Below are 26,577 nucleotides of genomic sequence, written 5' to 3' on the forward strand. Positions count from 1 at the left end.
TTTTTGGCTTCAAGCAACTGTTACCCGCCTATTAGCTTTTTGACAGCATTTATTTATTTTATTTTTTTTTTCTCTTTCTTGTTAACTTGTATCATTTATTTTGTATCATTTACTGGATGCTATATAGAAGAAAACAATACAGAAAATCCGTACTCTTAAAATGATTTGTTGATTTCGATGGAAAATATTTTCGTTTTCTTTCTCCTTTGTTCCTGTTCTTTTTTCTCCACTCTTTCTCTTTTTCTCTCCGTTTTTGCCTCTCTTCCTCTCTCCTAAATTAAAAGGATGGTCTGATCTACCTGAAAGGAAAATTAGATATGATTTCCTGAGTTTCATTTATTTTAGTGTAATATAAGAAAGATATATTATCATCTTCATTACTACTATTACTACTTTGCTGTATTACGATTGTTATAATTAATGTAATTCAGGTATGCTGTCATCTTTCTTCCGGTTTCGTGAATAGTTCATTATATTCCTAATAATTATGTCAGGGTTAATCTCTTTGATACCATTAACATACTTTTTATGGTATGCATTATCACTGGAAGCATGGTAATACATTTTTCTCTTCGTTATTGTTATTTTAATTTGATTTTTAAAAAAAAAAATTTTTTTAAAAATTGTATTTTGAAATTTCATTGAAATTTAGTGCAGTATCTATCTATCCATATAGTTAATAATTAATGCAAGATTTGATCACAGAATATGTTTACTCACATATATGTACATAGCACAGATATCTAAATTTAGTTTAATGTTTTACTTCAAGTAGTTATCAGAATTTATGTTCCTCTAGATCTAAATGTAAATATTAAAAGTGATCATAATACTTTTTACATATTTCTCAGAACTCAGTTTATGTCATTTTTAGGCTACCGAATCGACCAAATATAATACTTATCATGACGGATGATCAAGATATTGAATTAGGCTCAATGCAGGTCTCTTTGTACTTCGTTTTATTTATATTTATCATAGGTATATTTGTATTTATATTTATATAACAATTTAGTAATAAATTCACTGATAACTTTCAGTCGGATTTATGATATTACTAGTTCTGGATCTCATATAAGGGAATTTCTTTTGGATTCATAACTTTTTTAGACAAGATATCTTGAATGCCGGCAACATTTAGTTACTGAATTTTAGCATAACAATTTCGAGACGACTATTTACTGAATAGAATAATTGTTTATCTTTTTTTTTTTCAGTTTATGCCAAAAACCGTACATCTGCTAAAAGAACGTGGGGTAACATTCAATTCAGGTTTCGTTTCAACACCTATATGTTGCCCAAGTCGAAGTTCGATATTGACTGGAATGTATGCACACAATCATCATGTACTTACCAATAATCATAACTGTTCAGGGAATAATTGGAGGTATTCTTCCTAGAATTTGTTTTAAGAAATTTCGAGATATTCCTTACAAAATTAGGAAGCGATGTCTATTTGAATGAATTGCATTAATGATTACCACTGAATTGTTAACTGGAATTCTAATTAACTAACGATAAACACTGCTACTACACTGAATCAGGACTAAATTATTATGTCTTAATTACAAATAAGAGAAATTTGTAGTTGTTAAAATTTTTGAATTCATGTGGAGATAAACTACAATCGATAGAATAGTTAGCAGAAGCATTAATAAATGAAATGTAATTAAACTATAAATTAGGGGAGTAAGTTTTTTTTTTTTTTTTTTTTGATAAATTTGAGCTTGAAGCAAAGTTACATCAAATGTATCTTTAGACATAACTATGAAAAAAGTACATTTGCTGTGTATCTAAAAAATGAAGCAAGTTATACAACGGCATATTTTGGTAAATATTTAAACGAGTATATCGGTTCATATATTCCGCCTGGTTGGGACTATTGGATGGGATTGCTTCGAAATAGCCGGTTCTATAATTACACAGTAAATATAAATGGTAATAAGATCAAGCATGGATGGGATTATGGAAAGGTTTGTTTATAAAGAATTTTCTTTTCCTGCAGAATTTCAACTAATTCAATAAATAGATTTGAAAAGATGTTATTACGCGTCGAAATTTTTATGACTTTGGTCAGTAATTGAAAACTTTGGATTACTCTATTGTTTCAGGATTATTTCACTGACTTAATTGCTAACGATACGATAGCGTTTATCCGACAATTGCGTGACAAAGATCCATTCAAGCCGTATATGATCGTGATATCATTTCCCGCACCACATGGCCCCGAGGATCCAGCTCCACAATATTCTGCATGGTTTCAGGATGTTGAAACACACAGGTGCTTTGATTCAGAAATTAAAAAATTCTGTATGCAGTAATGAAACCGGTCTTTTTTTTGGCATAATTAGTTGATAGTTAAGTTTAAGAACAAAATTGATTGATAGTTGAGTTTAAGAACAGAAGCTTGGAATTATGCTCCAAATCCTGATAAACAGTGGCTTTTGCAACATACCGGACGTATGGAACCAGTCCATGTTATATTTACCGATGTTTTACATAGACGACGTCTGCAAACATTGCAAAGTGTAGATAGTAATATTCAACGAGTTGGTTTTATAAGTTATTTTTATTTTCCACTTGCTAAAGTATGTATTGAAATTTTGTTTTAAAATTCCAGTCTGTTAACATAATTTGTGTATTAAGAGGGTGAAGAATTCTTTTCCTTTTTTCATATCACAGAGACGAAACAGCGGTTAAATTAACAATCAATAAAATTTAAAATTTTCGTGGCAGAAATTTTGATATTGCCTCTTTGTGAATGGTATCTTAATGACTTTAAGCACAATTATGAATTTCGATCGTCAAAGTGAGTCGATTACTTTTAAACATTTGTTAAATAAATATAATAAATAAAAATAATCTGTAGCTGATAAATGAATTACGTGATCTGGGTGATTTGTCGAATACCGTTTTCATCTATACAAGTGATCATGGATATCATTTGGGGCAATTTGGTTTGGTAAAGGGTAAAAATATGCCATATGAATTTGATATTCGTGTACCATATTTTATTCGTGGACCAGGATTTCCGAAGAATATATCGTAAATTATATTTAAATTTACTTCATTTTATAAATTTCTTTATTTAACTTTATTTTATGATAGTAGTGTCATAAGCTTCACTTCATCACACATGATAGATTTTAAACATAACTAATGTTTTTTTTTTTTTTGTATATTCATCAGATAGATAAGTTATTAATTGCACACTGTAAAAGTAGAACCAATTTAAGTTAATAAGCTATTCCTGAGGTAAGTTCTATATTTACTTGACACACATAATAAAGCTTGAATATATTTAGGATCCGTGAACCTGTAATGAATGTTGACATAGCTCCGACCATTTTGGATATAGCTGGAATAGCTATACCACGTCATATGGATGGACGTTCATTAGTACAACTTATACGACAGTATGGTAATGCCAGTTCTCCTTTGATTTGATTAGCATTTTTATTTTTCACTCTATTATGGTGGATGCATGTTAATTTAGCTCCAGTTATTTTGGATAGAGTTGAACTAACTATTTTCCTCGCCGTCTATTAATAAGTACCGGGAAATTGTTGAAATTATCATTGTGATTAGGTTAGAAGTAACAATATGTAAGCCTTGAGGTGTAGTTATTATTCCCAGAAATTGTATTTCTTGCTTTTCTGATTTCCTCCTCGAGATCACTTTTTTTTTTTTTTTTTTTTTTTTTTTTTTGAAAAGATAAACCAAAAAAGAAGACGAAAAAGGAAGCAGGAAAAATGGAAGAATTTAAATGGCGAGATACGGTACTAATCGAAAGAGGGTGATTTTTTTTTCTTTTTCGTAAATTTTTTTCCATCTGCTAAATATTATTGGTTTAAAATGAACCTATGTTTTTTGTACTTTTTTTTTCCACTTTTTTAATCTTTGCAAGATAATATGGTCTGAGGAGTGTAATAATTATTTCTGGAGTATTCGAATTCGTTCGTAATGTTATAATCGAAAACAAAAAAAAAAAACAATACTTTTCAATCTTTAACCACCATCTCATGTAGAAAAATGGCGAAATTAACTCGAATACGTGATCGACTTATGAAGCAACGTGATCGATTAAGTAAAGACTTACGTGTACAAAAAGCCTGTACTCGATCAGAATTCAGAGAACCATGCAGGAAAGGACAGGTACTATTAATCTTAGAAGGAAAATCTGCTCGAAATTAAGTTTTGTTAAATTTTCTATAATATGTGATCTTTGAAATTCACCTAAACTTCTTGTAAGGTTTATTTTTCTATCTGATTTGCATTTCTTGTTTTTTTTTTTTTTTTTAGAACATATAATTCTATCGTAATGAAATCACTATTTCTTCTTTATCGCGAACTTATTGTTGCGGAGTCAAATAGTTATTATTTCAGCAATGGAAATGCATTCATAATTCTTCTGGTAAGTGGAAAATTTTCAAATGTGAAGTGAATGTAGATATCATCAAAGAATGTGATTGTTCATCGGCTGCACTACTAAAACGGCGTTTTCGACGTTCCAGACCGAAGCACGGTTAATTCAGCAGTATATTTGTAATTCAGATTTTCCTAGATGTGTTTGATCTGTACTATTTTTGTTTTATTGTTCTATAATACACAAGAGCTTTTAACATTATCTGACATTATTTGTTTGACGATATTGATATGGTATTTCATTCCCTGAAGATTTTTGAGATGAAATGTTGTTTCAAGAAAGAATAAGTGTTCAACGGACAGCAACTATAGCTCAGTTAGATGATGAAGGTGAAACGGTTTCTCTAGACGAAACTTTGCAAAAGTTTTGGGAAGAAGAATTCTTGCAATATATACAAGAGGTATTTTCTTAGTTCAATTTTTTATCATAATCCCATGAGAATTTTACATTCATTACTGAATTGTTTCTCTCTTACAATTGTTATCAGCTCAGTTCATCCATTCTAAATATCAAACAAGTTAAATTATAAATTTTTGAGTATTATAATGAGTATGTAATGTGTTTTTTCGTGAATTTGATGTTATGGCACATGATGTTTGTAGGACAATAAGTTTATTTATTTAGAAACATTTAAATGTCAAACAGCAGCAGTATGTGATTATCAGTGCATTAACAAGGTGCCATCTATTTTATATTTTGCATTCTTTTTAATACAGAAAGAAGTGATGGAAAGTGGTGAATGGTATCAAGGTGTTTTGGAAAACCGAAATGTTGGTGATGTACGCATCAAGCGATCGATAAAAATGAAAAAAGCAAGGATTGGCTGTAGGATGTTATGTTGTCAAATTCCAAATGAATGATATGCTGTAGATATCAGAAAATATAAGGTTGTTTCATGGAGTGCCATGTGGAATAACATTACATCTGTTTGCAGCTTTGTGTGTGCGATACAATACTAGTACTAGTGTCATTTGCAAGCCAAAAGTATTTTTGAATTCTAAATTATGGACGATCCACAAGGCAAAAGTGGATCATAGAATCGAAAATCTTAAAAGGAAATTATTGCTTTATAAGGTTGCTCCATTACTTTTATTGCTTATTAACTCAGATTCACTTTTTTCAATGCTTATTTCTTCTAGAATGAAAGACTGAAGCGTACTTAGGTTATCATGCGATATCATTCATTACGAAGCAACATTCGATATTAATCGTATCATTTTTATGTTGTTACAATGTGCTGTCAGTTTTTCGAGAGATTGATATGAAAGTAAATTAGGCAACAAATTTAAAATAAAAGTTCTACTGAAATAGTGATTCGGCCATTGATCTTCTTGCTATAGTTAATATCAATTTATGATCAAGAATGAAATAAAGTGCATGTTCTCTATTTATTTCATAAATTTGGAAAATTTTTTTCTAAGGTTATGCGGAGAACTTTGAAACGAAGGCGACCATCGAATGACTTTTTATCATCAAGTGATTTAACTGGATGTATTTGCAGTGATACTCATGCTCGTTTGCCAGGGTAATCTTTAGGAAGTTAAATATTTCTGTTTATTTTAATTTAATTTTCAAATAGAATTTAGAGATTACTGATGCCGTGCGAAATACATTTTTTAAAAAAAAAAAAAAAAAAAAAAAAAAAAAACTAAGCAAATATTGAATTTTTGAAGGAACGGAAGTAGCCATAGTGATGTGTTATGGTGGCGCAAAAGTGGAAGAAATATTAACAACAATTCGTTTGCTGGGATTAATCCAAAGTATCAAACATTTTGATAATATTCCGCAAAAGAAAGGGGTGAAATTGTAATCAAATGGATAACTTTGTTCTCGTGAAACTAACAGGGTTGAAGTAGCGGAAAAAGACAAGATTGATTAGCTGGATAAGTATATTGTTTCACCCTTGAATACGTTGTGAAATATATTTCAAAACATTGAAAGAATTTTTTTTTAATATAAAACGATGAATACAGAATTTGAATAATTGCAGAAGCTTTAAAAATGTAAATAATTACAGAAGCTCGAATCATGGTGAATTGCATGCAAATTGTGTAGTACCACAGATGAACTGTTTCGTGCACGGTGCAAATCACTGGAGGACACCACCATTTTGGCCGGAACGATATGGCCAATTTTGCTTCTGTCAAAATTCCAACAATAATACATACTGGTGCATACGAACAGTTAACAGTACACATAACTTCTTGTACTGCGAGTTTATCACCGGATTTATAAGCTACTATGATCTTAATGCTGATCCATATCAGGTGAGTAATCTTTGGCCGTTTTTTGAAAAAGAAACTGAAATTAGTACAAACTCGAACTTGAACTATAAAAAAAAATCTTTTTTACCACTTAAATTTATCGTTTTTTTTTTCTTTCCGAGCAGTACTCGGCCTTTTTAATTTATTCAGCGAATTAAAAGGTATAATTTGAGAGTACAAACTATATTGCTTCTCAATATTAAACCCGAATGTTCATCTTACTGATGTAAATGTTAGCAAATAATGATTTCCTAGCGTGTTAGTTGATGCAGTTTGTTATCAATTGAAGCTTTCTATCGTTTTCATTTCAGTTGCATAATATTATATGGAGTATACCATTGGGAATATTGGAACAACTAAGTAGACAACTTGAACTTTTGCGGACATGTCAAGGTCATGCACAATGTGAACACTATTCCTCCTCACTATGGCATCTTCCAGTTATGGAAAGTGATAATAATAGCATTAATCAGTAAATTGTTATGAAATCTCGAGAATTTCAGAAACTTTGGTAGGAAAGGTTGTTAGCTTCCAAACTTCACCTTCTGGATTTTATGAAGTTTATTGGTCAGCGAGAAGATTTAGAAACTCCATGTTCGACCCTTCAATTTTGTATTGAATCGATGTTACACATAAGCTTATCACTATACTTCGGTTTTTCCATGCATTTTTAAAAAAAATTTCTTTTCGAAGGAAGAAAAAATTTTGAATAAAAGATGTAACATTATAACACACTAATTATCATTATACGCTTCTATCATTAAATTAATTTCGATTTACATCATCCATCTTCCAGAATATATTAAAAATTTTGCACCAATGTAACATGAATTGATGCCTTTTAACAGATAAATTAACTTATCCGAAATTTGTTTCCGATTTAGATGAAACTAGGAAGACAGTGACAACAAGCAAAAATAATTCATTGTTGGTTTTCTGAGGAATGAACATATGTGTATGCGTGTACACTATATATAATATCTTCATGCTAGATACTGACAATCCATTCCGTTCATTCATCTTTTTCTCGTTGATATTGTAACAAACTGTCAAGATATCAATCAATTACAATAACGTATAAATAAATTATCACATACCTACAAGTAACATAAATTATATGAATGAAAAACTTCAAAGGTAATGGTCGGTGGCACTTTAATCTTTAAACTAAAGTAACAATCATGCATTATGGAAAAGTGGAAGATATTTTTGATGGTAAGAATCTTATCTATTCATAACTTGCTTAATTCCGAATGCGAACATCACAAAGTTAGCTAGGACCTATGTGTTACTGGATTAAAGAAATGGTATGAACTCATGATTATTTCACTTAACTTTCCAGTTCACTTCAATCTTTTTTTAGTATATCTAACAAGATGACACGTAAAAAAAAACGTAGATGTTGCGGTATGGCTCCTTATATCTTAAAGAAAACATCCAAAGCCTTCAGATAAAGAAAACATGCTCTAAATTTGTTTTGTATTCTGTACATTTTTTGAAGACTTAAGGTATCTTCTTTATAAAAATGCCATTCAGAAATACATCTATATGAACATGACCTAAACTCTATTTTACTTTTCAAAAATTTTTAGTTTTCTTGTGGAGAATAGATCCTATCCTGAAAAGGAAAAGGGTAATTACTGTTAAGCTAGATTAATTACAGTTAAGTTAGCTTAACTGTAATTGAAGAGAGTACATGGTGCATAAGTACATATTGCTAATATAAAGCAGTACAAGAATAAGACATAACCGTCATATCATAATAATAAAGCATGCGCATACTTGTAGCAAGGATGCTGAATCGTCACAAACATATATAATTTAAACTTTAAAAAGAGAAATACAAAAATTAGTACAAATATGCGTTCAATAATACGCATGTAACATAGTGTAATATTTCAAAGGGTAATTTTAATATATAAAACAAAATATTTAAAGGAAAATCACAATTTCAATAAAAAAATTATTAGGAAAAGAAAACATATTTCGTTTTGGTACAATTTACAGTAATTTCTGGAAAAAGTGGAAGATATCTTCCAAAATGTAAAAATTTCTATCTACTTCTTAATCCAAAAAGGATAAAAAGAAAAAAAAAAAATCTATTCGCTGCTTAAGTAAAGCGTAATATGACCTCAGTAATACACAATGCATCTTTTAGCATATGTCGGACACTGTTGTCTTTAACTTCTTTCCATCATAAACTGTTTTGAACTGTTCAGGCACCGCAAATTCTACCTGAAATTTAATACAGCATTAATAATAAATAATAAATAAATGATAATAATAATTCACTACTTACTAATTTGCGATGATTCCAACTTTCCTTATGACAATTTTTTTTTTTTTTTATTAAGCTTCACTTTGTAGGAGTAAAAAAGTATTCTCGAGTGCTTGCTCGTTACACTGCGAAGAAGAAAATTTTCATCAATTTTGAGATGAATGTTATAACCTAACAAGAGATAAAAACATCATAAAAGGCGACCATTCTCTGTCCTTTTGCTTACTTTCTCTTACTTGAAACACAAAATAAACTACGACTTGTTATTCGTTAAACAAAAAAAAAAAAAAAAATAATAAGGAAAATATTTTAGAAAATTGATAGAAAAGAAAAGGAAAGAAAAAGGATGAAGAATGTATACTACTTTCGTTTTTATTCGTTATCATCCTTTCACAAATTTCTGTTTCTTTTCCTTTTGAAGAAAAAAAAAAAAAAAAAAAAGGAAAGCTGAAAACTCACGAAATCACCATCTTCAGCACCTGGTACAAGCACATTCATCTCAGATGATTTACTTGTTATTATTTCTGCATTTATTGCGCTCTTACTGAGATATACTTGACAACCATCAGTCTTCTGAATTGATAATGTTGGCATAGCACCGAGAGTCTGCAAATGTATAAACAAAATTCATAATTCTGTCCTAAAACCGACATAATAAGTTGTCAGAAGTACTACACTTCATATAGCAACATGTATATTTTCCAGAACAATTCGGGACTATTCAGCATAGTAGCATGATGGATGAAGTTCGATAAAATATATAGCATAAGATGAGTGTTCTCAATAAATATATTAAAATCAAGCGAAAAAAAATGATAAAAATGTCCTGAGATTCTGAAAAAAAAAAGCATTTAAAAGATCAAAAAAAAAAAAACATCAAAATCTTTACCTGTATTTGCACGCTTTGACAATTAATCACTTCAAGTTGCGATAAAAGGCTATCAAATACGACAGATGTCTTCTTGCAACTATCCAACGTTACTGAATTTACTTTTCCTCTGATCTAAATTTAAAATGAATTTCGGTGGAAAATACATTCAAATCTTCTGATAAATCTTGTTCTGTTAATGACTAGAACTTAGGTCATTCCCGTCTTGATGAATATGAAATTCGAAACGGAATTAGAAATTGATTAAAATAAATCATATCGCAGGTACCGCACTGTTCAATCCAATATTATCCTATCAAATATGAGCAAAGAGATCAGAAATGGCATGAAAAATGAAAACTTTTTAAGAACATCCTCTGAGCACTTATTAAAACTACATTTCATACCTCAGCTAAAATATCGACAAAACCTGAATAACTAAATAACCCCGATTAAATAGCAACATAATTAAATCAAACCAACCTGAATGATACTATTCTCACATTTAAATACATATACTGTCTGCTTCATATCACTGACTTCGACCATAACACTGCTGTTATTTTTATAGTACTCCTCAAATATATTCCAAGTTTAGGGTACGACCTTTCTCTCCTAATATCTTATTTTGCTTATCTCGCATTTCTAATCTTACTAATCCTTTATTGCCTATTATCATCATTCTCCCATATATAATAGTTAAGAATTTACCACATTCCACTGCTTGCCGTTATCTAACCACGTTTTCGGCTGTTTATCTTCTTGCTTCTTCACTAGTAAGGCACTGTCAGTCGCCTTCTGCGCCATTTCTTTATTTGCTGTCCCAACATTAACTTCTTTATGCTATAAAAATGGAAAAATTTCTTAACAAGTGGGAGAAGGAAGAAAACTAAATGATGTAACAAAAAACATTTCTAGTTATTAAATTATTGGTATGAGATCATCTGGATTAAGATTACATTTTGAGATGATCACAATGAAGGTAGGATTAACATTCTACATTAAATATTAGAAAATGTAACATTCCAGAAAATAACTGTACCTGTGATCGAAGTGACGGATTCTTATGTGTTTGCATATCTGGCGTTACTTTTTTCAAACGCTTTGTAATTTCTTCACCGGCATTAATTTCCGCAAACAGTGCTGATCGATCACTCTTATCCGTTGAAATGTTTGTTTCGGATACTGCAGCAAAAAGATCTAGAAAAACAGATATATAAAAGTAGTCTAAGTGAATGATGAACAAAAGTGTTTGAATCTGTGGAAATCTTACAATTATCAAATGGGAAAAAACAAAGAACATTAATTATGCTGCTAGGTAGTAACAACAACTACGGGCACGGGTTATGCTATCAAGTGGCATCTTATCTTTAAAACATAAGCATCAAATAAAGAAACGCAAAAAACTGACCCGGTGGCAAAACGGGAGGAGGTGGTGCAGCTCCAGATAAAGTGCTGTTGGGACTTACCAATGCTGATGGTTTTGCACCCTTAAAAAGAAGGAATTTACAATACGATATTTTAAATGTGATTAAAGCAGTAACAGATGTTATAATTGACTGATTAAAATCATCATGGAGCTTTCTTAATTCTAATTTGTTTATTTCTGCTCAGTATTTTCTGATTTTTTCTTATTCAGTGTTTTAACTACATCTTATGAATTAAATTTCTCATTGAATTTTCCTCTCCGAATATGATAGAAAAGGGAACTAATGGTACAAAGAAATAGCAATCGAAGAATGTAAGCAATTTGTGATGGTAAATATGTGAAAAATCAAAAAAAAAAAAAGAAAAAAAAAAATCAAACTGTCAGAAAAAAGCAGTAAACGATTATTTTGAAGTAGTCTAAAAATTTCAAATAATAAAATCATCTCACTGGGCAGCTATTCCAAACAAGACCCGTAGTATGTACTTGTTGTACATATTTCTGCAAAGCATTCAAAACATCTGACCATGACTTTGCCCATTCACTATGGATCTGTAAAGATATGAAATGATTTCGAGAAATCTTATCATTCTTTTAATGTTCCAATAGACAAGAATTTCCTGATTGGCATAACCATAGAGGTAAAAATAAATAAATAAATAAAAAACCATTTTCGGCTAAAGGTCGAAAAATAAAAAGAATCGAATGTGCTTTTCAAATCAAACAAAAATAAAACAAAACAAAACAAAAAAAAAAAAAAAATAGATCTTAAAATCAATATCAGTAACAATCGTACCTTATCATCCTTGTATTCCTTCAACACACGGTTCACAAAAAACATCGACGCTTCAAACATATCTTTGATGAATGGCGCAGGTGTTGGTTTCTGAAATTTAAGATGAACAACGTGTGTAATAAATTTTTACAAGAAATGTGACAAATTTCTTATTTTGCTGTTGTATAATTCATTCCTTTCCAGATTTAATTAAATAAATTGAATATCGATCAAGCCTATTTCGGAGCATAGCATAACGCTAGAAAAAATATCGAAATTCAAAAAAGTCATAAGAATCTTACAATAGTGAGCCATCCAAGAGCTTGAATTCCTTCACTTGCCGCTGAAATATGATTGAAAAATGGAGTATTCCTTTTGAATTCTTTGAATATTGATAAATCTTCCATCATCTTAATCATTGGACCAAGTTTTGCTTGCAATTCCTTAATCGACGGTTCACTTTGACCAGCAGCTAACCAAATAAAATTGCGCTGCTCCGTGAAAAGTGCCGACAACTTATTGCCCTAAAAGCACGCATGTTATCTCGAGAAATAAAATATTTTCGCCCCTTCACGTGATCTTCTTCTCCTCCTCTCCTTTTCTACTCTCTGAAAAGAAAAAACGTAATACAACTATGTGTCAATTCAAAGCTGTTATCATAACTTATATCAAAAGTCACATTTATGTTATGATTGAGCTTTGCTTAAAATGTATGATACAGTGTTTATAGGCCCAATTTAAGAACTTCTGGTCTCCACGACATATGTTTCGTCCCATAACCCTATAAAAAGATAGAGAAAACTGAAGGAAAACAAATAATTTGAAACACATACCACTGTTTGAAGATCACCACCAATATCACCACTTAGTTTTAGCAGTCTTTGAAGAGGCTCATCAACAGCATCATCATATTGTACAACAGATGGTGGAGTTTCAGTTGATGCTAAAATTTCCAAAATACTAATGAAAAGATGTGTACAACAAATGAAAGTTTTTTATTAAAATTGTAGTTGAAAAAAATTCGACTACATGATATTATGCCTTAGTTTATGACTAGTAATTTCCTTTAAAATTTCTCATAAGGTAAATTCGATTTTTGGGAAATAAGTTATTGACTATCCTAATAACTAATTAAGCCTTTCAGAACATTGTTATGATTTTAAAAAAAAAAGAAAAAATTTCCAAATTGTTCAATACACATTAACAAGTTTTAAAGTTAAACATTTATTGCTTCTGTTGATAATTTTTTGAAAACTTTGAAGAACTTTATTCTTTTAGCAGAACAGTACAATTACGTTATGATTTCCAGAACAGAAAGGAATAACCGTATAAGCAAAGTGATAACACGCCTCCTAAAATTAATAAATTAATTTTATGCATTTGTGTGAACTTCCAACATCCGTAATTCTTCCTTTAAACTTTGAATAATTATGTTTCTTTTTTTTTTTTTTTAAATGATTTTCATATTCAAAGTAATCGTTTTAGGCTACAAAAAAAAAGTCACTCTAACGTCTGAAACGTCCCTTTCCGTCCACCTACAATATAGGTGTACACATATAAAATACTTAACGACGATCCCATCACGATAAATATAAAAAAATTTCTGTGTTTGAGAACGTAAAGTAGCATATAATGATTATGAAATGAGACACTGATCATCACAAATCACATTATATTATTTTAAACATCATTAACTATACATAATGTTTATTGAACAAAGTTAAAATTACACTATAAATTTGTATATGAAAGATGACCGCAACTGAAGAAAAAAAGTTTTTTGAATGAAAAAAAAAAACCAAAAATATTTTGCTGAAAGAAATAGTTACAATAAAGATTGTTTCTTAAGTAAAATTCTTTGGTAAGATATGATTATTATGAATATTACTTACTCTTATTTTCTTCGGATTCGTTCTTCGTAAAAGCTTTACTATCTTTATCACATTGAAACGCAACTTTTTTCGGTGTTTTAATCCCTGAATTGTTTACTGATTGGATGCTATTACCATTTTTCATTAAAATTCCCGGCAAACTTATGGCATTCCCAGGTTTCCCGCTGCCACTAATGAATGTTGCATCATCCACAGGAAATGGCTGGTTTAATCGTCGTGGTTTGACGAAAGTGGTATGAGAATCGTAATCTTTTTCCAAAACAGCAATATCTTGAAAAACGATAGGTTGGTCCTGTAGTACTGTTATTTCTTTCTGAATTTTAGGACTTTTATCGGTAATTATTGGTTTATTGACGATAAAAGTTGTCGGCTTTGGTTGCATATTTTCTTTGCTTGCTTCACTAACCGAACATACCTTTTGTTCTACTAATTTTGTAGCACTACCTGTTGATTCAGTATTTTGTGAAGTATCAATCAGATGTCGACTGATAAATCCAGAAGTTCGTATATCTTCCTTTAATGTAGCATGAGGCATTCTTTCTTGAACTTTATGAATTTCAACTGATCGTTTTATTGGCTTCTCTAAAAGCATATTATCCTGCGTAACTTGTGCATCTACAGACCCAGAAGTAGCCAATGGTATCGAATCTGTTCGAATAGCGTTTTTAGTCCGGAATATACTACGTACATGCTCCACATTGAATGGTTTTGCTGATGGTACTGGTGGTGATCGTTTGATATCAAGCACGTTATGAAATTGTTGAACGTTCTGCTGAAAAAAATTTTCCATTTGTCGCAATGAGGGAGATTGTTTCGGTTGTTCCTTAAAAAAAGGTGGTAAAAATGTATCTGCAGTAGGCTCTGTTGCTGTTTGGCTGCCCAAAATATCAGCTTTTTTTCGGAATTTCGGATCTTGCTCCAGTTCCGCTCGAACTCCCTTGGCAACGTTAAACATTGCTATACTTTCTGGTAATTCATTACCATTAATTTTCATCAAAGTTGGATCCGATGTACGCCTTTGCGGTAGTCCCACTTTTGGTAATGCTACATGATGTAACGTTGCATAGTTTTTATGCCTTTCTAATTGCTGATAAGAAATTAGTCTCTGCTGTTTTTGTTGTTCATTAAAAGGAACCTGAGATGCAAGAAACTGAACAGAACTTTTAACTCGTGCTTCGGAAAAATCTCCATATTCATTTGCTGATTGTATATTGGTATATCCACCAGTGTTGGAAATTTGTACCGGTTGAGACTGAATTACTATCGGTTTTGGAACATGCTCAGTAAAAGATAGCGTTGAACCTGAACGAAAGCGATTGCTTTGGTTATTACTAATCGATCGATGATATTCGTTATAATATGGACTAACATTCTGCAAAGTCTGTTCTGGCTGCGATTCACGAGAATGTGTATGATACACCCAAGGTGGTAGCTGCTTATTAACATTTCGACGCTGAACCTGGAATACATTGCTCTTCGATATTGGAATATGTACTACCTCTGGCTGGAAAATGTTGAAATTCTGATCAGAAGTTCGACCTGAATCAGGTGAGTTATACAAAGATGAAGCCGTGTGTTTCGCATAATTTTTGGAATCTAGTGTAGATGTCTCAGGTAAGCTTACAATATTTGATCGATCTCCTTCCACAGTCTTAGTAATTCCATCTGACTCTTTGGAAATGTTCGTTTGTTCGAAATTGCTACTGCTAATAGAAGCATGGTTCACTGGTGGTTTAAATGAACCAAAATGGCTACCCTCATAAAAGGATACAAAACTGGTTGGTGGCGCACTGGTACGTCCACTTTTCACTTCTGGCACTTGTAAAGTGGTCATACTAGATGATGAATGCATATTGCTACTCATCGAACGATATGAAGTAGAGTGCTGTCCAAACGGTCTTGGACTCTGGAAGAACATTTTCTCTACTTGCTTCTCTTACAAAAAAAAAAAAAAAAAAAAAAAAAAAAAAAAAAAGAAAAAAAAAGAAAAAAAAAGTCAGAGCCGCAACAAGCAAAAGCAAAAAAAGCCTTTTTCAGAGGACAGTAACGTGAATATAACGAAGTCAGTTGCAGTCTATAAAATTTAATTCAAGCTGGAAGAAAACTCCATTATCAAAATAAGCAATCCTTTGAAGACTTCAATATAAACACCGTATAGTAACGGTTCAACGGTGATTTCCCAAGCTTAGTTTTCGGAAATATTGTTTCGGATCACATAACCGAACTAAAAACTGAAAACCAATAAACGACAAATCGTTAGAAATTATTAAAATACTAATTTTCACAAATCGTTAAATCAACCAATTAATCGAATTACGAGAGTGAAAAAAAAAATGAGAAAAAAGATAAAAAAAAAAAAAAAAAAAACAAGGAGCAGTTTTGCCAAATAAGGTAATCTAGATAATTCATGGCGAATGAGTAGCAATTTTATCAATTGAATCTTGCAGTTCTTTTACAACTTAAATACTAGAAATCGAGAATATAGTGATTCTAGAAGTTTGGCCTTAATGTTTTTGAACAGAGTATGACAAATGACTACATTGACAGTCTTATAAACTAAGTTTTGTAATGTTTCAAAAAAAAGAAAAACCGGCTTTATTTGATTTACAACTGCATTTACTACTCTAAAAGCATGGTATTGAGGCATGATTAACCCAGGTAAGTTTCAGTAATTGGATAAAAATCATGTCAAACCTTTAAAGGTCATTCCTTACTTACGATTAACCATGAACAACTTCCAATTTTATGTGCAAAAATTCTCACATATCTTATGAAGTTGTTTTAGAAGAGAAACACTGCCATATGATGGAATACTAAAATTATCTTAGAAAAAAATTTTCAAAGAAGCAAAACGGGAATTTCCGACAGCGATCTGTTCCACTAAGCAACTGTTCCATAACGTTCAAAAAGCCTGCAGCACTGAACGAACTCCTTTCTTTTTCTTCTCTCTAAGTTAGAAAAGCCAACTGATATTGACTTCAAGAAGGCTGTAATTGAAAACAAACGATATTAAACCTAGTAGAGAATAATATAAATGAAGCTGACCAAAAAGTTGAGGAAAAAATAAAACAGATAAACAATTATCAACCAATGAAATGATTTTTTTTTTTTTTTTTTTGAAGGATTAAAAGTTAAATAAAGGATATCGCAAATATGTTTTAGTACGTATTTATTTAAAGATTTCATGCAGTATTAAGGGGAAAAAAATTAAGGTTTACATAAAAAGTTTTTGAATTAAAAAGTGGACAGAATATTCTGGTTCCGAAGTACCTCATAAGACTGTTTTCGAAATACAGTTAGATAAGATACTAATCTCATGTCCTCAAACAGCCGTCTTCTCAGCTTCGTAAAATTTCTCATAATAGTGAAAATATTTTGATAATATAAAAAAAGATTCAAATTTTCTTTTAAATTAAAATTTAAAATTTAGATTTGAAAAAAAAGTTTAATTAATTAGAAATGGGGAAAAATGAACAAAATGATAAGCTTAGCTTGTAGTTATTGACCGAAAGCACTACTACAACAAATTTCGGCAGCAGTTGCGACTGGTGCTGCTATAACTCTAAGTCTATGCTGTCCATAGATCAAAACAGGATGAAAAAAAAGGGTATAATAAGAATTATGGATACGAAATCTTCGGGTGAGAACAAGCTTATTCTCGACTGGTATAAGAACATTCCGATCATCTTCATTAACATCCATTGCAGTTATTTGCTTCATAGAATGTATGCTCTCATCAAAACCAAAACTAATATCATTAATATCATTCGTATCACTTCATTTATGTTTCGACCATTCATCTCTGTCCAACTGAAGATACAATTTACAAAAAGACCCTGAAACTTTTTTTTTAAAAAAAAAGAAAATTAAAATCTTTCTTGCTACATAGTTATACACACATAGACTAGCACAAAAAGGCAGACATTAGCAATTCGTACACAGTCTTTCAATCAAATACGCCTTATTATTACCTACATGACATGCACACTTCCCCTGTTTGCTTCCTACCGCAACGATCATCATCGATATAATAATGGTAATGTTATTAAAATCCATTAAATAAAGTACAAAAAAAAAAAAAAAAAAAAAAAAAAGAATAATTAGGCTTTAAAGGGAACATCGACAATCACTTAGTGAAAGTTCAATTAGTAAATTTAAGATATTAAGCATATGAATTATTGGAAAATCAAAAATTCTACTGATCAAAGTATTGAACAAGTAAAACTTTCCGTTCTTACTCGACTGTTTATTTTCTGAGTTTTGAATTTTTAAGCTGAACTCTAGAACTATCACCTTTTAAAATCACCCTAAAAACCCAAATCTGTTGCACAAAATGAGTACACCTGATAAATAGTAATGAATGCAACAAAAAATTAAATTCTTCTAATATGCTACACTTACTAAATATATCTATGATTATAATCCGCAGTATTCAGTTATGCTTTCATTTAATCTCTTACAAATTATTGAAAAATCTACTCTTTATCCATTGTCTGGACCAGAATTTTCCATATCAAAACATGAAAAAACTTATAAAAATCCTACTATAAATCTTTACTGTACACAATTAACTATCTTTTAAATTCTCAATCACTATAATGCTAAGTGAACACAGAAATGTAACAAACATTTTTTTGTTTTTTCTATCTTCGTGCTAATATATTCTTTATAAGGTTACGTTCAAATCAAAGATCTAAGCAAAAGCATAATTACTATTTCGAACAAAACGGATGGATGATCATTTATCATAGCCTTAAACAATCATGCTTTCCTCATGCACAACTAATATTCATGCTTTGCCTCTACTAGGTTCATTGCATAAACTTCATTCTACTCTAATTAATAATTAATATTCCAAATCTGATGTAAATGAACTGAACAGCGAGGTTTTATATCAAAATTAATTCTGGTTAGAATATAAAAATCGAATAACCTAAATAAGTACAAAACTTACAAGGAACAGTAGATGCTGGTGATGTACCATTTCTAGTCGGTTTCGGTGCTAACATTGGTTTTTGAGCTCCTAATGCTTCCAGACGTAATGTCGCTGTCTCAAGTCGTTGCACTAACTTTTCCAAATTACACGCTGCGTTCGTATTCATCGTTATTTGTTGCTCTTCGTTATGCACATATAATTCACTTGCCTGTCATATAATGTATAAATTCATGCAATATCTATAACCATCTAAAACTTAAACATAATCAGTGAGAAAGAGAGAGACAAAGAGAGAAAAGAAAGACTGCAAAATTATTAGTTTATGCCTAAAGAAGCTAAAAAAAAACTTGCATAAAAGTTTTTTTGCATAAAAGTGTGCTGCTAAAAAAGTTATATGAAAAATTGTAAAATTAAAGAAAAGAGTGAAAACTATCGTTAGTATAAATAAAAATGTTCAAAAATCTATATAAAAAAGTGCGGACTTATATTGAAAAAAAGAGAGATGGAAACACATAACTGATTGAAACAAATATTAATTTAAGTGAAATGCTTTAAAAAAGAATTTAGAATGAGGCGTAAGTAATTTGCATAATGAACTTGTCGATTCATATAAAAATAATTTATCATTTAGCTAAATTTTAGGCATAAAATAAGGGTAATGTAAAGGTACTTGATTAAGAATAAAAAACCTCAAATGATAAAAATTCAATTTCAATTAACTAAAAATTTGAAATAACCAGATGAAGGCACATCTATAAAGCCGCAGCCCACGGGTTAGCATTTTGTGAAAATTTTCATCTCATTGGTCTTATTAATGATTATTTTATAAAATTAATTAAATATGGTAATAATAAGAATTCACTATAAAGTATAACAAATTATTGCTACTTTAACTGAGTGATAAGATTATAGAATTTTTAACGCTAAATTGTGGAAGATTCAGAAAACTTTTAATTAAATATGGATTGAAAAAGATTATTTGATTAATGAAATAATTAAGAAAAAAATAAACGCCGTTGCAACTTTATCTTTTTTTTTTAAAATTCATATACTTCTTAGCATCAATTTGAAATTAATTCTTATTTGATATTTTAGAAAATTTACTTATTTGTAAGCGTTCTCTAAATAATTTTCATTAAAACTAATTTAATGAAAAAAAAAAAAAAGATTTATTGTTGAATTTGAAAATAACGATTTTTAATTTTTAAGCTTAAAAAGGAGAAAAGGAAAAAATATGATAGATTGAATTAGCAGATTATTGATGATCTATTGAAAGTTTTAACTATAGAGTTATAAATGTGAACCAATGCTAGCAAATGGAAGAAAATTGAAAAGATGGATGAGTCAAAGTGATCTAATCGAATGATTATTGGATGGACAAATGCTAGCTGAGTGATATTTACGAGCTATGCTTGCTACACAGCAGATGTCGTCGTCTCTCCGGGGAATAAAGGTTGATCACTGGTTCATTTTATTTTGATCTTTGGTTCACTCATTTCATTTTATACCCCTTACGTATTTGCTGCTTGTAAGTGTCACTGTCTGTCTGTACGAGAGTCTCATTTGTTAGCCAATTTTAAAAGCCTCTCTCTCTCTCCCTCTCTCTTTCCTTCTCTTACATGGCTTTGAGAAGAATAAAACTTAACTAATGAATAAAATTTATTTGAAAAAATTTATTCAGTAAATTGTTGAAAAATACGATGAAGAAAATGATGAAAAATTTCACTCTTTTGTAAGGATTATTTTTATTGATAAAATGAAACAAGTTTTTCAATTTTTATTTATTGTATGGTTAAGAATCTCTTTTTTTTGCGATTATTGGGAATTCCAAGTTACAAATAATGCTAAATTAGAAAAAAGGAAAAAAAAAACATTTTATGTTATTAACATATATAAGGTAAATTACGAATGAATGGATGAAAATTTACTGATTTTAACCTTAATTCAGGTTAAAATCCGTAAAATGATATTAATTTTTGAAGTCAGTGGTTAAAGCATAAACATAAGCTAAAAGAAAGTTCGGGGAAAAAGAGTTATCAGTTATCCAGTATAAAGTGCAAAAATGTAATATATTGTTTACGCTTACTATATTGTTTAAAACAGGCACGTGTTCCACACGTAAAATTTATTCAGTTAAATACGTGATAAGTGAATCAATATTTTTGCTTACATAAACATGATAATTGATATTTCTGCATAGATAAATATCATTACAGATGAATTGATTATCAAAATCATTTAATCATAAAATAAAGTTGAAATGGTAGGGAATTTCCGAAATATTAATTGCCTGAAAAAAAAAAAAAACAAAAGATAAAAATGAAATATCCAGCTGAAATGATTGGTACTAATCGAGTTCATTAAAAAAAGTAAAGATTTCCGAATGTGCAACAAATAATAGTAAATACAAAAAAAAAGAAAATTTTCAAATTTTTTGAAAGTAATTCGTAAATGTCAGATATAAAAAATAAACTAATTTAGGTATTGCAAGTAATTTGCTCCTATATAAGTCAACTATCGTTATCTTATCAAAGTACTGGAGCTGAAATTATAGCATTCCTTCTTCAAAAAAAAGAACGGAGGCCAAAATTAGATAAAATGATAAATTTTATGTTTCACTTAATAGAAATTTCTTGGATTCCTTTACGACAGTTAAAAAAAAGGTAAAGATATATTATCAACTGAACGAATGAATATTTAGGCGTAATGGAAATTTTTTATTATGAACCAAAAATTGATGTGGAAAAAAGTTTTCAAATTCTAATTTCTTACTGATGAAGTGAATTTTTCTTCCTTTCAGTTATGCATTTAAAAAACATTTCCATCCATCTTAGCAAATCGTAAATTGTGTGAACTAATTCGAATATTTATAGAAATAAATGCATGTGATCGTAGGTGAAGGATTAAAATAATAAGCGATTAAAATTCATTTCGTAATTTTTTATTTAGAAAAATTTATTATTGAATTTGAAAATCAAACGTCGTATAGTTTAGCTAGGAAGATGAGAAATGAAGATTTAGTTTTTGAAAATATGGTTCCGATTGAAATTTTGCACAAACATTAAGGATAGAAAGCAAATGTAAGCAGAACACCTGACAGAGACAGAAGCAGATAACGAAATACTTTCTTTTTCTTTCTTTTTCTCTTTATTTCTTTTTTGTTTCTTCGTTAATGATGAGTTAAAATGCTTACTTCAAAAACTGTATGTTCATTTCGTGAAAAAAATGAAATATTATTTCAGAAAAAATGTATAATTAAAATACAAATAACATTTAGGAATACATTTCGATATGTGTCGAATTATCATAAAGAAATAATTAAGAATTTTAATTTAAAAAAATGCTGTGTGTAAACTTTTGTATTCTACATTGGTTCAAATTTTATTTAAAATGAATAAAAAGATGAGATTATCCTTTCTTTTTTCTCTCGCTCTCTCTGATTATTTATGCAATTTTGATCATTTAGAAAAAAAAAAAAATAATAATAAATGGCAATATGAAACGTTTTATTTTTATATAGTTAATCATAAGTTATGACTTCTTTTGTAATTGAATTGAAAGAAACGGTAAGATATTACGAAATGAAAGATTGTAACTTCGGATAATTATAAATCAATTATAAATCATAAATGATAACTTTTCCTCTTCAAATAAAATGCTTTCATGAAATTTAGTAAAATATAGCAAATTTCTTACTTGATTAATTTTTTTTATTGGTTAAAAATCGTCATCTTTTCCCTTTTTTTTTTTGTTTTTTTTTTTTTTTTTTTTTTAACTTAAAAAAGCGAAGGAAAAACTAACGGTTTGATTGAAAACATATGGAGGAGTGATGAAATTATCATAAAATGTCCCAAATATTTCACAATGATCAAACGATTGGCTAAATGCGGTGCTAGGATCGAGTTCCCAATTGCGAAAATGATATGGTGATAATATCGATGACAATGATGTATCACAGCATGCATTTCCGGAATTTGTTCCGGACCCTGATAAATACAATGGGTTACCTTTTATATTGCAAAAGAATGTCGTTGATGATTGTAAATTTTTCATAATATCTTTTTGTTGCTCCATTTGGCAATCATTCCTCAGTTGATATCTTCGTTGGAAGCATCGGCAGAAAAGATCCCAAATAAATGACATTTTTCATTTGGTAGTCATCGTTTAGAAAAAAAAAGCCAAAATGGAAATATGTTTAAATTAAGAGAAGCACCATGGCCAAACAAGCGAAGTAATTTAGTAGATGGCAAAATAAGCCAAGTAATTTGGCACATGGCTTAAAGCAGTCATTGACGTTCAATTTAAAAAAAAAAAGCAACATTTCTGCAATAATGAATTAAATTATTTTTTTTTTCAATTTGTTATTGAAATTGCTTATATATTAATCACAGAATGATAATTAATTTTATTTATCTTTTTTTTTTAGTTTAATGAAAATCGTAGCAATAATATCATAAATAATACAGCAGTAATTATTAGAGCAAAACGAAATTTGGTAATAAATTTAGTAAAGGCATGAAATGTTTATGGCAGATATTATCGTCGTATCGAGATGGATATTTAATTTCATTTTTTTCCTCGACGTCGTTTTTTTTTCTTCTTGATACCTTAAATAATAAAAAAACAAACATTTTATTGAATTATAAAAACTCAATAATAATTAGGAGAATATATATTATTGTCGTGCAACAACAAAAAAAAAAAAAAAATAGTAGATTTTTTGATCTGTACATCATTACAGAATTCATTGAAAAAGACCATAAATTATTATATTTACTTATATACATAAATACATATATACGACGGAAGAAATGATTTGGAATAATTTCAAATATTTGAAGTCAATTAGAAAAAGATGTCATTTAGTCTAATATTATTTTTTAGCATACTGTTGTTTTTCTTTTTTTTTTTTTATTTGATATGACTGCAAAATTGTCAATAGAAAATTATTAGCTAACAAAGTGGAAGTAAATTACTTATTTTTATAAAATTAATATTGCACTCAAATTCAAATTAATTACATTTACAATTTTATAAACATTAATTTATTATGCAAGAAGATAAATAAAATATTGAATTTAAGATAAAATAAGTGAGAAAAATAGAACAAAAAATGGGATTAAATTACTTATTCAAAATTATATTTTAAAAGTAGAAATTTCAATATGACATTTGGGTTTTAAATGATTTTACAGATTTCATTTCAAAATGTATGTGTTTGACGTTTGGAAAAAAAGTTTCATTTTACAGAACGCAAATAATTTCTTAAACAAATTGAAAAAACCATAGGGTATGAATGGACTCTATTAAACAAAAGGATACTATATGCTTATGAAATTTAGAACTGATTAATTTATAATTCATAATTATTTTATTCATAGATTCCTTGTTTCATCACTCAATAATTTTTTACAACTCTTTGAAAAATTCTTTCTTGCTTTATTCCATTTTATTTGCTCTTTTTTTTTTTTTTAATGGAAAACATTGAAAGTGATGAATGATTGAAGCTGAAATTTTTTGAAATATTATTTCATCTTTAAATTGTTCGACCATTCATTGTTTGTTTTGGAACTTTCAAACTATTCCTCTTTGCATATCCCAAAGATTTATCGCTTTTTTCTTTTTTGTTTTAAATTTTTTAAAATGTCAAAAAATAAAATCTCAATTTAGTATCAGAAATGAATAAAAAATTCTTTAACTTTTTTTTTCTTTTACATTTTCGTATGAGATGGGCGAAAATCAATAATCTTATATATATATATATATATATATATATATATATATATATATATATATATATATATATATATATATATATATATATATATATATATATATATAGAAATATTTGCATATTTCTATATGTATACAAGAGTAACAGCTGTAATAAATAAAATAAAATGAAATGGAATAAGTTGAAATGAAAGAAAACCAAGGCAAAAATATTATAAAGTAAGTATTCTTAAACAAACAATACGAGAAAACGGAAGAAAACAAAAAGCATATTTCTGCATCAGTGCTTACTTATGGGCTTTTTTTTCCTACTTGACCAGTATATTTTGTGAATAAACTCCGAAAAACAATAGTAATGATAGAAAAAATTTTTATTTTCAAAACAAAAAATGTAAAAATTAATCTACAGCAAATAATTTTAGCTTTAATAGTTTATGATTAAAATTATATATTTGCCTGCAAAAATATTAATCCTATTGAACTAAAATTATGCAAATAATTATTGTTAAAAAATCAATAATTCGAAATCTTCAAAAATGCTAGAATTATTCATGTTATTAAATCAAAAAGTAAAAATTAATCTATAAAAAATATTATACAATATAAATTTTTGAATGTTATCTGTATAAGTTGAACGAAAAGAACTTTACATTTTGAAAACCATTTTCAAAGCATAATTTGAAGTGATTTAAAATTTAAATCTATTGAATTATAGATGCAACGATTTTCATAAATTTCACCAGTTTTTAATGACTTTACTTTCACGGATTTCAGAATAAAAAAACTCAAAAAAAGTCAAAAATAAAGGCGCATTGCTTAAAATAAAAACATCTACTGCATGATGCTCAAAATAAAAAGCGTTTGGTTCTGTCATATTCAAAATGAAAACATCTAAAACGTAATGTTCGAAATAAAAAACAAAAGCTTCTAGTTGCATAGCTTTAAATTAAAAACATTTAATTTCATAGTTTTTCAAAGCATGAAATCTAATTCTATAATATTCGAAATTAAAATATCCAATCAATAATGTTCAAAAATAAAAGTAATCAGTGATCTCTAAAATAAAAAAGGTTTAATCAATAATACTCAAAATAAAAGCGTAGGAATAAAAACTGTGATCGATAATATTAAAAAAAAAGATTTATCAGGGAGCAAATCACATTTTTGCAGCATGATTCGTGTTTAATATGCATTTGAACAAAAACCGCTTGAAAATTTGACTTTAAATTTTGTTTTACTTTTTTTTTTCCTCCATAATTTATTTGCATTATTTTAACAACAAAGTTTCATATCACAGTTGTTTTTAAAATAATCGTAAAATATTTCTTCATCCATTTTCGCGAATGTGTTTCATCATTTTGATGATTTCATCGTTAATCATTACCCTATTAGTTTAATAATGAAAATACAATTTCATAAATGTTTGTTCATTTTGGCAGGAATTTTTTGAGAAGTGAATAATAAATTCAAAAATAATAAAATATGTGTTTTTGTTTTTTTTTTTTTTTTTTAAAAAAAGTAAAAAGAAAAAAAGGAATGAATTCTAACAGACATATCACTGAATTAAGCAACTAAATAAATAATGAAACATTTTAATTTAATGCGAAGAATTGAAAAAAGAAAAAGAAAAAAAAAATTAATTTTGAAACAACCATTGCAATATAAATCCTTTTGCAATAACCAGTTCCTGTAGTTACTCTAAAATTTTCCTTTTTTTGTAATTTTTCTAGTTAAATCATTTTTTTTTTTTTTTAAATTTCAAATGTTAAAATTTATAGATGTTGAAATTACATGCAAAAATCATTGAAAATATTAACTGAGACAATTTTCTTTCACTTGAAATCTTATCAAAAACTGCTAAAAGATTAGGAACAATTTATACTTAATTCATATTAATTATTTCTACCTAATTTACACTGATTAATGTTTCTATTGAATTCATTAACTAATGCTTTCACCCAATTTAAAGCGATTTTCAA

General features: G+C 28.8%; 3 protein-coding genes across 4 annotated transcripts; 1 reads left to right on the forward strand and 2 right to left on the reverse strand.

Annotated features, from left to right (window-relative positions):
* Nucleotides 1-487: 487 nt before the first annotated feature.
* Bma-sul-1 lies at nucleotides 488-7,166 on the forward strand (the record flags this gene model as incomplete). Of its 2 annotated transcripts, none has more annotated exons than XM_043074700.1 (18): nucleotides 488-555; nucleotides 875-944; nucleotides 1,218-1,387; nucleotides 1,760-1,973; nucleotides 2,112-2,281; nucleotides 2,399-2,549; nucleotides 2,870-3,045; nucleotides 3,306-3,421; nucleotides 3,715-3,796; nucleotides 4,029-4,155; nucleotides 4,387-4,525; nucleotides 4,687-4,826; nucleotides 5,143-5,251; nucleotides 5,361-5,500; nucleotides 5,848-5,951; nucleotides 6,100-6,186; nucleotides 6,444-6,693; nucleotides 7,002-7,166. In XM_043074700.1, 18 exons carry the CDS (start codon nucleotides 488-490, stop codon nucleotides 7,164-7,166), a joined length of 2,478 nt encoding a protein of 825 aa, XP_042930634.1. The 2 variants fall into 2 exon arrangements, with proteins under 2 accessions (XP_042930634.1, XP_042930633.1); XM_043074699.1 differs by having other exon boundaries at nucleotides 4,705-4,826.
* A 1,678-nt stretch (nucleotides 7,167-8,844) lies between these two features.
* Bm17986 (Uncharacterized protein) lies at nucleotides 8,845-15,793 on the reverse strand (the record flags this gene model as incomplete). The annotated part of the gene is made up of 12 exons (XM_001891853.2): nucleotides 8,845-8,925; nucleotides 9,428-9,574; nucleotides 9,858-9,971; nucleotides 10,320-10,412; nucleotides 10,548-10,679; nucleotides 10,879-11,036; nucleotides 11,248-11,326; nucleotides 11,713-11,814; nucleotides 12,059-12,148; nucleotides 12,340-12,561; nucleotides 12,871-12,980; nucleotides 13,930-15,793. The coding sequence occupies 12 exons, from the start codon at nucleotides 15,791-15,793 to the stop codon at nucleotides 8,845-8,847; spliced, it is 3,192 nt and encodes a 1,063-aa protein (XP_001891888.2).
* Nucleotides 15,794-18,878: 3,085 nt separating this feature from the next.
* On the reverse strand, nucleotides 18,879-22,939 carry Bm4005 (the record flags this gene model as incomplete). The annotated part of the gene is made up of 2 exons (XM_043074701.1): nucleotides 18,879-19,073; nucleotides 22,667-22,939. Coding segments are annotated over 2 exons (468 nt in total), but the record flags the coding sequence as incomplete, so codon positions are not given.
* Nucleotides 22,940-26,577: the final 3,638 nt, after the last annotated feature.

This window comes from Brugia malayi (assembly GCF_000002995.4).
Source record: "Brugia malayi strain FR3 genome assembly, contig: Bm_v4_ChrX_scaffold_001, whole genome shotgun sequence".
Classification (NCBI taxonomy): Eukaryota; Metazoa; Nematoda; class Chromadorea; order Rhabditida; family Onchocercidae; genus Brugia; species Brugia malayi.